Source organism: Camelina sativa, chromosome 5, assembly GCF_000633955.1.
Source record: "Camelina sativa cultivar DH55 chromosome 5, Cs, whole genome shotgun sequence".
NCBI lineage: Eukaryota > Viridiplantae > Streptophyta > Magnoliopsida > Brassicales > Brassicaceae > Camelina > Camelina sativa.
Genome location: NC_025689.1, coordinates 7617997 through 7627890, shown reverse-complemented (window position 1 = coordinate 7627890; position 9894 = coordinate 7617997). Strand labels below are relative to the sequence as shown.

Here is a 9894-nt window from a genome sequence, read left to right as displayed (position 1 = left end):
GGAAAAAAATAAAACTACGTGTAGGGAGGGAGAGAGCTTTGAGATTTTGATTTTGTGTCTCTCTTCGTTATCGATTTTGAAAACATCCACATTGGTGTCGTAGATCTGAAGAACCAAAAAAAAAAACCAAAAAAAAATCCCCACACGGGTTTTGGTTATCACGATTTGCGCGTTTTGTTGTTCGGTGACCACCTTGTTGACATCGCGATTTCGATTTTTCTTTGTGTTTGTTTGTTGGAGGTCTCTCACGACGAGCTAAGTGATTCGATTTTCCAGATCCATACGGATCTAAATCTCGGCGAGTCGATTCCGTGGGTCGGCGTAGATCTGATAAAAGAGGGCATTTGAAATTTTTGTAGAGAGATGGATCCAATCTCTGCGGTTAGCGAAGAGCTGGCTGAGATCGAAGGACAAATCAATGACATTTTCCGTGCTTTAGCGTGAGAATCAACCCAACCCTCTCTCTATCTTCTTCTTCTTCTCTTTTTTTTTGGGGATTTTTTCGTGTTTTATGTGTAAATGTTTTGATATTTTGGTTATCATCACCAGAAATGGATTCCAGAAGCTGGAGAAGATCAAAGATGCTAGCAGGCAAAGTAGGCAGCTCGAAGAACTCACTGACAAAATGCGTGACTGTAAAAGGTTATTAATACATTGATCTTCTTCTTCTCCTCTTATTGAATCTTGTTATAGATTGATCTGATGATGATGATGATGATGATGATGATGATGATGATGTCTTCTTCTTCGCAGCCTTATTAAAGATTTTGATAAGGAAGTTAAAAGTCTTGAAAGTGGAAACGATGCCAACACTAACCGTATGCTTAACGATCGACGACAATCTATGGTATATATTTTGCACTTCTTCTTCTTCTTCTTCTTCTTCTTCTTCTTCTTCTTCTTCTTCTTTTATATGACATTTGGTGTGAGGTCTGTTTGATGTTTTCTAATGTTTTGTCTTATTATACAGGTCAAGGAACTGAACTCATATGTTGCTCTTAAGAAGAAGTGAGTGATACCTTTTGCTAATTTCTCAATTGATGTTCATAATAATGTCTACAAGTACATTAATTTTTTTGTTTGTGTTAATGGTGATTTGATATTAATGAGGGGTGGTTGTACAGATACTCATCTAACTTAGCAAGCAATAACAAGCGAGTAGATCTTTTCGATGGACCCGGTGAAGAACACATAGAAGAGAATGTCTTATTAGCTTCAAGTAAGCCTTTTAAATCTCGTTATTTTGCAACCCAACCAAACTATGATATATATATATATATATTTATCGCACATTTAGTTTAGATCTTTGATTACAACTACCTAGAGTATTTACTGGAAACTTATTTTACTCTCAGACATGTCCAATCAAGAGCTTATGCATAAAGGAAACTCAATGATGGATGACACAGATCAAGCCATTGAGAGGGGGAAAAAGGTCCTTTTTCAGATTATATGATTATAGTCTAATGTACATGGAGCTGTGATGTGCCAACATCTGATAACTTTTGTCCAATTTACCATCTTCACATAACCAAAAATCTCACTGCATTTTCTGTGGATTTGGCAACAGATTGTTCAAGAGACTATAAATGTGGGAACAGATACTTCAGCAGCTCTTAAGGCTCAGGTTTGTAGTTAGCCCACACTTTTTTGTTACCAAACTGTCTTGCTTCTACCCGAATCTCTTTCTTTTCTTTTCCAAGATTGTGTGTAAATTCTGAGAATTAAGATAGTTTACCTTTTCCTTTTTCAGACCGAGCAAATGAGTAGAGTTGTCAATGAGCTCGATTCCATTCATTTCTCACTAAAGAAAGCCTCCAAGCTTGTCAAGGAAATTGGTAGGCAGGTTAGTCTCGGAAATCTTCTTTTTCATCTAAAGAAAGCCTCCTTGTTGTCCCTTTTACTTACTTTCTGCCCTTCCTCTCTCAGGTTGCCACTGACAAATGTATTATGGCATTTCTTTTCCTTATCGTTATTGGTGTCATAGCAATCATTATCGTCAAGGTACCTCTTAACTCCTCTTCTTTTTTATATGTGCACACACATTCGTATACTTGTTTGAGTTGAATAGTTTAGATTCCTCTGATCATCTTTTTCATAGATATTATGAGGTAAAGGTTATAGTCTTTTCTGGAAACCATGTTAATCAAAGAACGCATAAAACGCACACATACCCACAATTTTTCTTTCTCTTATGAAATGCTTAAATTATCTCCTCTGTGATTGTTTGTTTGATCTCTCTTTCTGACTTCATCTGCACTATATGTCCTTCCAAACGCTTGTATTGTGTCCACATGTAACTTCTTTTTCTCTGTTATATAGATTGTGAACCCAAACAACAAAGACATCCGCGGCATACCGGGCCTAGCTCCACCAGCGATGAACAGACGTTTGCTCTGGAACCATAACCATTACTGAAAGGAAAAGAAAATATCTCGCTTTCACCCCATTTAAATTACTGGTAAATTTTTTTGTCACATACACTTCTTGGTCATCCCTCCCCTAAGTCCATGTTGTAGTAGATGAAACGCCTCATCTGAGTACTTAACCAGTTTCTATTCACATGGCTCTTGGCTGCTGCGCATTGAGTAGTCAAAGGAATCAAATTCCCTTTCGTTAAAATCCCAGAATGAAAACCATCTTTTTTTTAGCTCTGTAAAAGGATGACTCTTTGTGTTATATCATATGTACGGGTATTTTTTTAAAAACGTCGTCTCTGTTTCATGACCTGCCAATAAAACTTGTTCCTCCATTTCACTGATTCATATTGGAAGTTGTAACTGAGTTGTATCATATTCGATATTAGTATGACTTAGACTCTCATTATTAGCGTCTCCGCAAAAAGTATCTGGTTCTTTTGCAAAGCTAAAATAGAGATATTAAATAGTCTTTTACTAGTCAAAAATTGGTTGTAACAAACAAAGGACAAATAATGATTCTGTAAGCTCTAGCTAATCATTGTTTCATATCACGATTTATCTTAGATAAGTTTTCACTCTTGGGTTATCAATCTAGTTTTGATTATTTAAGATTGATAAAGTTTTCACTTATAAATTATTAGGAGTTTAATAAAATATAATTCTATCAGTGTAGATTATATAAAAATTTTGAATGTTCTTTTTATCTTACATACAAATAAAAGTAAATACAAAATTTTTAACTAAATTACCTCCCACGTAATAGCGAGTCAGTAAATCTACAAAACGCAACGGATCGAGAATCAAGGCATATAATCCGGAGCTGATGAGTTAAGCCTGTAGTTAGTTACACTAACCATTGGTTATGGTTAAGACTTAAGATGAGTGGGGGCTTACTAGTGGTGGCTTTATCTAATCAAAATTACAAAAAGTTAAAACCTTTTTCTATCTCTCTCTCTCTCTCTCTCTCTCTCTCTCTCTATCCTTCACAGCAAGCAACAGAGATTCAGAAAAAATGCGAAAAAGCGAATCAAAACGCGACAAAACTCAAGTGCGGTTGTGCGTCGACGAAGTAGGAGGAGGAGGCAGCGTTTGGCAGAAATGCTCAAGACACGACCTGTCCGAACGCGGTTTCGTCTGCGTTGGCGGCGTTTGTCCTTACTGCCTCCACGAACGCCTCTCATCTCTATGCCCTGACTGTGCCCACGATCTCCCCTGTTCGTGTGCTCCACGCGCCTCCGTTTCTTCCGCCGGTGATGTTCCGTTCGCCGGTATCGGATCGGTTGGCCGCGTTTCCAACTTGATTGAATGCGAGCCGGCGTTTCGGAGATCGACATCGATCGCGGTTCCGTATGTCTGGTCTGCTAAACCGGAACCGGTTTCGGAAACCGGGTCGGATGTCAAACCTAGTCGTGGATGTTGGCTCTGGAGACTGTTCAGAAGAAACAAGAAGGGAGACACGAAAACGAAGGCTGCTGCCACGGTCATGAAGAAGTCTAAATCCGACGCCGGAGAGGTGTTATTATCTCCGGCGCCGGTGACGAGCAAAGGGAATGGTTGGTACTTTCCAAGTCCGATTAATGTTTTCAGGCAATCAAAGATAATTTTTCAACAACGATCTCCTTTGTACAGAGGTTGAGTATTAAAGTTCTTTTTTTTTAGTATGTGTGTTTTTATATTTCTTTTCTTTTACGTAAACGTTCATTTGTATATCTTTTCAACATGAAAATGTTAGATGTTACATGAAAATATGGATATGCTTTACGAATTGGTTGAAGTTTTAGGTCATTTTCATTTACCAATGGGTTTCTCAAGAATTCAAAATATTGTTTCCTACTAATTAATTGAGGTTATATATCATTTATAACTAATTAACTAAAAAGACAAAAGTGTCGAATTGTTTTGTGATTTTGACTACATAATTGGGGTTTATATATGTCTTCGTCAAAAAGGGTTAGAAGGAATTGATTTTTACAATCATATGCCCAAGTTTATTGTTTTTGCTGGCTACTGTTTTAGCATCATGCTCTTTGTAATGAAGGTTCAGCCTGATTAATCTTAATTAACGAATTATGAGAGAGCAATTTCCTAATCTCTTTTCCGTTTATGATATATTTTAACATATTGTTACAAAACTACAAACATAATCCTTTTCCGAAACGTTTATACTTTATATATCCGAATCAGTGTAACAAACCTTCACACAGAGTTAAGACAAAACATATATATTAAAAAAAAAAAAAAAACACATACTACTTGATAGATGTTTTAAACTGCAAAAAGTACAAAATCTCAATTATCGAGAAGAAGAAAGGTTGATGGCTTTTTAAAATATGTACAATTCTAATAGAAAACAAGGAAGAACCGAAGAAGTAACATGGTTACATGTGCATGGAAGCTCCTACCAAACACGTGAGCGAAGAAGCCTTTGTCCATTTTTAAAAGATACTACTATATTTTTGTTGTATTCTTGTAAAGAGAAGAAAGGATGAGAAATAGGGAAACGTGAAGAAGTGTTAAGGAGATAGAGAACAGAGCCGACAAAGAGTGGCGACAGACATACCCACACGGTTGCACCTTCTCTCCATTGTCATCATCACCATCACCATTCACCACTCTTGTGCTTCCATCTCCACCTCGATTTGTCAAGATAAATCCCTCAAACCTTACTTTTTGCCTTCTGAAATTAATCACCCAATATAATATATTCCAATCATCCTACATGTATATTTTCGGTTGTCTTCCTTTTCAGAAAATAAATAAATAAATGAATAAATAATAAGAATATAGAAAAGGACTAAATTCATATAAATTTTAAGTAAGTAGAGATACCAATTTAAGCATTTTCAATAGAGTACATTTAGTCTCAATCATACAATCTTAATTTCTTGGTCTCTTGAACATAAATTTTTTTATTTTATGTTACTAACTCATGGTTGAGGTGCTCCTAAATCCTAATTTTGATTTTGTTTAATAGAGGTATAATCAGGATCTTATGAGTTAGCTTTAAGAAAATTAGTTTTGGGTAACCAAAAATTGTAAATCCTAGCTAGATCAGAAATGTTAATTAGTTTTTGAACTCATGAATTTGAAAAATTCTTCTGTGTTTTTTTTTTCTGTAATCATTTTACGAAAATAACTCTCTTGTTTTAAGCAGAATTTTTTTGTTATCTCTATATATGGTTTTTTTATAATTGCTTAATTACATGAAAATAATCACTCAAATTTGTAAAAGGCTAATTAATGACGACAAACAATACAAGTAAGGGTAATAATAACAGATCAGTAAGGGTTAATTACCTCTCATAGTTGGGGTAAAAAAAATGCAAAATTGGTTGGTTTGTGGAATTAACTAACTACCTCTCGTTACCGTTACAAACCAAAACGCGCGAGATAGTAAAAAAGGTTAAAATGGTCAATTTCACGTACCAACCTCTCACCTTACGGCTGGATCTCACGCAACCTCATTTATAAACCCCTCGATCTCTTGCGTTCTTTTCGAATTTTTAATCTCTCTCTATTGTTTTTTTTTCATCTTCCCTCGATCCAAAATTTTCACATCTTTAGATTTTTTCCAGGAGAAAATTTTTGTTTTCTCCCTACAATGGCGTCCGAGAATCTGAATGATAAGATCTCTGTTTTTAAGAAGCTCAAAGCGAAATCAGACAATAAGGTAAATAAAATATTGCCTTCTTACAGCTTCATAGATCCGATTAAGATTTGGAAGTTCAACGATCAGATCTGAGATTTTTTTGATCTTTGGTGGTTTTTGCAAGATTTTTTTGATTGCAATGCGAAGAACCCAACATGGGCTTCCGTTACTTACGGGATCTTTCTCTGCATCGATTGCTCAGCTGTTCATCGTAGTCTTGGCGTCCACATCAGCTTCGTCAGGTTTCATTTTGAATGGCTTTATGTTTACAGATCTTTCAGATGCAACATTTCGTTGTGATCTAGGGTTTAGAGGATTTGTAGATAGAATAATTTATCATAATGTTGAGACGTTTGATCTTAATTCTTTGTTTAGGTCTACAAATCTAGACTCATGGAGCCCTGATCAGTTGAAGATGATGGTGTATGGAGGAAACTGCAGGGCGCAAGTCTTTTTCAAGCAGTACGGATGGAGCCAAGGAGGTAAAACCGAAGCTAAGTATACTTCTAGACCTGCTGAGTTGTATAAACAGATTCTTGCTAAAGAAGTTGCTAAAAGCAAGGCCGATGAGGAATTAGATTTGCCTCCATCTCCTCCTGTTTCTTCTGCTCAATCAACACAAGTGCCTAATTGTCTCTCCAGCATCAAGACCAATGAAGCTCCTAAGGAGCAAGATAAGTCTGAAGTTGTTCCCGTCTCGCCAAGAGTTTCTCGCAGCGTTAAGAAACCTCTTCGTGCTAAGAGGACAGGTAAAACTGGAGGACTTGGTGCCCGGAAGCTAACTACTAAGGTTCAATAATGCTCTTTCTTCTTTATCAGATCCTTCAAATATTGCGTTTAGGGAATTTAAATGAGAAGTTTGGTGAACTTGCAGTCAAGCGAGACTCTTTATGATCAAAAACCAGAGGAATCTGTTGTCATACCAACAGTGACTTCTCCAGTTTCAGCTAAATCAGCTAGGTCATCGTTTGCTTCTCGCTTTGATTATGTGGACAACGTTCAAAACAGAGAAGACTACATGAGCCCTCAAGTGGTTAGTCATGTAGCTCCACCAAAATCAACAGGCTTCTTCGAGGAGGAGTTGGAAATGAACGGAGGCAGCTTTCAGAAGAAACCCATCAGAAGTTCCTCAAAAGTGCAAGTAATAAGCTCATCCTTCTCCCTCAAAAGTGCAAGTTTTCTTGATTAAAAACTTTGAGCAGGTTCTTTTTGGTACTCACCTTCTCTAGTATCTCTACCAGATTCAAGAAACAGATGAGGCCAGGAAGAAATTCACAAACGCCAAATCAATCTCCTCTGCTCAGTACTTTGGAAATGACAACAACTCGGCTGACCTTGAGGCCAAAAGTACATTAAAGAAGTTCTCAGTACGTTTCCTCATAACTAACCTTCATTAACTTGATGTGTCTTTCTATTGGGTTTTAAAGAAACACTCATCACTATTTAAAAAACAGGGTTCATCAGCAATCTCTAGTGCTGATCTTTTTGGAGACGATGATGGAGATTTCCCTCTAGATCTCACCGCCGGTGATCTTCTCAACCGCCTCTCTCTCCAGGTACCATTTCTTTTAGAGTTTTTTAAGAGTTCTACCACATTAGTATTACTGTAGTGTCTAATCTACCACATTCCTTCTATCCTTTTCTAATGTACCACAAGGATAACTTAAAATGACCATACTATCATATTAAACTTAAGCCTGAGAAACAAAATTAGGAGAGTTGACCTCCATTATTCAAACCATTGCAAAATCCAAAGTAAAAGGAATCTCTCTCCCCACCATCTTCTTCTTCCTGTTCTCTCTTTCTCCGAAAACACCATCGATTTGATATTTTGGAATCCTAACATCGCCGGATCTAAGTGATTTTTGGGTCTTCAAGAGAACATCGCCGTTTTAATTCGCCAAAATCCTATAAACCCTACAGATCTAAAAGACATCATTGGTGTCTAGTGCAAGTTCATAGATTCAGCCACAAAGAACCAGTAGCCTCTCTATCTTCTACAAAACAGTGTCTAATTAGGGTTTATCCTTTAAAAGATTTTTCCTAATAAGAGTCACCAACCACGACCTCCTCAACAACACCTCAATCTCGACATGTCCCTTGGAATCTGGGTAAAATTTTGGTTGCTTAGTTTTAGTTGTGTGGACAATTTCGTTTTGTTGTCCTATGTTAATCTTTTTCTATGGATTTTGCTCATCTTATCTGTAGACAAGTTAGATATCCTCGTAGACCATTTATTAACTTAGTGGACATGTTTCACCACAAAGCCCATCAAAGTTATCTTCTCTACATAGTTTTTTTCTAAATTTTCTCAATTACCTACTTGTGGACAAGTTGAAACTTAATATTTTTAATAGACAATATTTTACTAATTAGATGGACAATTACAACCTCAAAAATCTCCATGAGCACATTGTCATCTAGCTTTCTAATGGATAAACATTTTTTTCTCTCTTAATTGTTACTCTAAAATTGTGCATCCTTTCTACCTGTTGACATATAACATGTTAAATCTTAAAATGTTCTTATAGACAACCTTTTATTTAATGATGGACAAATTTAACCCTATCTCATCTACAATAAGTGTGCACAACTCTCGTTTATGTGTCAACAAGTAAAAACTCACAGCTCCTGTAAACAATATTTTATTAAAATGGTGGACAAGTTCCCCCGTAAACAACATATCTATGAAAATATTGTCCTCTGTTAATCGTGAACATCTTTTCCCATAAATCGTCATAGACAACGTTAACCATGCTTCCTAGAATAATTTGAAGATTAGAAATATATAATAATTAATGTTTTTAAAGTTGGTTGTGATTGTGGGTTTGAAAAAGTCTGTCTACATTTAATGCTATCACTGTCAAATTATTTGTAGTATTATAAAGAGCAACAAAAACACAGTTTTCTATCAATAATAATGGAGGATATAATGGTCATCTCGTCTCACTCTAAAAACTGGATTGTGGTACATTAGAAAAAGATTTTTAAATGTGGCATTTTACAAAAATTTTGTTGCCAATGTGGTACATTTGACTAAATTCCCTTTCTTTTACTCATGCTCTTTCATATAAAATAAAAATAAAAATTAGAACCAAACATTTTTTTGTTTGTTATCATTAACACGTCGTCGTTTCATGGATATGTTAGGCCCAACAAGACATTTCATCATTGAAGAACATGGCAGAGGAGACAAAGAAGAAGCTCGGCAGCTTATGGGTCTGAAATGATAAATCCATTCATTATTTTTTGCTTATACACTAATTTCCATTTCCAAATCAATTATTCTATTCATTATACTAGGGAAACACTGTTTTTGTTTATCAATCTTTTGTATAATTGAGATTATGTTTTGTAAAAATTGTCATCAAATAAAAATATGTGGAGTGTTTTTCGACGTTTATTTTCTTTAGATGCATCCGACTTTACACCAAAACTCAAAAGGAATATAGAAACAGACCACCAACAAAGCCATTTAGGGAGATCACAGATAAAAAAAAAAAAACCAACGTCCTAACCAACGACCAACACAGAGGGCAAAGCTAATGGTCAACTACTTAATTTTTAGAAATATATAACTCTATTTTGATGTTTCTATAAAAAGGCGAACAAACATCTACTTAAGATAGGTTGCAGTGTCCTTTTATTTCTATTTTTGACATTGTTGCACTACATTTTTAGTTGTATAAAGCTAAAAAAACAGTTCCATGTTTCTAATTATAAATCTTTGTGGGGTTTACTTTTTTAGACTAGTTGATGTCGGTCGAAGAAGTGGGGGGTCCAAGTTATAAATCTCCCACGTTAAAAATATGCTATGTATCTGTG

At 35.7% G+C, this 9894-nt stretch overlaps 4 protein-coding genes and 1 pseudogene across 5 annotated transcripts in view; 4 read left to right on the top strand and 1 right to left on the bottom strand.

Annotated features, from left to right (window-relative positions):
- LOC104786033 overlaps nt 1–344 on the bottom strand; it is a 1715-nt pseudogene extending 1371 nt beyond the window's left edge.
- LOC104786032 (novel plant SNARE 11-like) lies at nt 7–2793 on the top strand. The gene is made up of 10 exons (XM_010511339.1): nt 7–440; nt 550–642; nt 754–847; nt 971–1008; nt 1125–1219; nt 1356–1435; nt 1571–1627; nt 1754–1846; nt 1930–2004; nt 2323–2793. The coding sequence occupies exons 1-10, from the start codon at nt 364–366 to the stop codon at nt 2416–2418; spliced, it is 798 nt and encodes a 265-aa protein (XP_010509641.1). The 5' UTR covers nt 7–363; the 3' UTR covers nt 2419–2793.
- LOC104786031 lies at nt 3299–4183 on the top strand. Its single transcript, XM_010511338.2, has one exon. It carries the CDS (start codon nt 3433–3435, stop codon nt 4054–4056), a length of 624 nt encoding a protein of 207 aa, XP_010509640.1. The 5' UTR covers nt 3299–3432; the 3' UTR covers nt 4057–4183.
- On the top strand, nt 5914–9468 carry LOC104786030 (ADP-ribosylation factor GTPase-activating protein AGD10-like). 2 transcript variants are annotated; one of them, XM_019245764.1, is made up of 7 exons: nt 5914–6090; nt 6194–6311; nt 6445–6859; nt 6944–7210; nt 7311–7436; nt 7524–7625; nt 9220–9468. In XM_019245764.1, the coding sequence occupies exons 3-7, from the start codon at nt 6485–6487 to the stop codon at nt 9292–9294; spliced, it is 945 nt and encodes a 314-aa protein (XP_019101309.1). In that variant the 5' UTR covers nt 5914–6090; nt 6194–6311; nt 6445–6484; the 3' UTR covers nt 9295–9468. The 2 variants fall into 2 exon arrangements, with proteins under 2 accessions (XP_019101309.1, XP_019101310.1); XM_019245765.1 differs by having other exon boundaries at nt 5914–6094; nt 6197–6311.
- The window catches only part of LOC104788992 (ADP-ribosylation factor GTPase-activating protein AGD10-like), a 5309-nt gene continuing 5240 nt past the window's right edge, over nt 9826–9894 (top strand). The window contains exon 1 of the mRNA XM_019245234.1: nt 9826–9840. Coding sequence (XP_019100779.1) covers nt 9826–9840 — 15 coding nt within the window. The remainder of the gene's footprint in view (nt 9841–9894) is intronic.

What these genes read in the sequence shown, in the direction of transcription:
- LOC104786032 (XM_010511339.1), top strand. Translation starts at nt 364, where the DNA reads ATGGATCCAATCTCTGCGGTTAGCGAAGAGCTGGCTGAGATCGAAGGA. An exon ending in GACATTTTCCGTGCTTTAGC is followed by an intron (nt 441 to 549) that starts GTGAGAATCAAC and finishes TATCATCACCAG; the next exon opens with AAATGGATTCCAGAAGCTGG. An exon ending in AAAATGCGTGACTGTAAAAG is followed by an intron (nt 643 to 753) that starts GTTATTAATACA and finishes TCTTCTTCGCAG; the next exon opens with CCTTATTAAAGATTTTGATA.
- LOC104786031 (XM_010511338.2), top strand. Translation starts at nt 3,433, where the DNA reads ATGCGAAAAAGCGAATCAAAACGCGACAAAACTCAAGTGCGGTTGTGC.
- LOC104786030 (XM_019245765.1), top strand. Translation starts at nt 6,022, where the DNA reads ATGGCGTCCGAGAATCTGAATGATAAGATCTCTGTTTTTAAGAAGCTC. An exon ending in GTCCACATCAGCTTCGTCAG is followed by an intron (nt 6,312 to 6,444) that starts GTTTCATTTTGA and finishes TTCTTTGTTTAG; the next exon opens with GTCTACAAATCTAGACTCAT. An exon ending in GAAGTTCCTCAAAAGTGCAA is followed by an intron (nt 7,211 to 7,310) that starts GTAATAAGCTCA and finishes TATCTCTACCAG; the next exon opens with ATTCAAGAAACAGATGAGGC.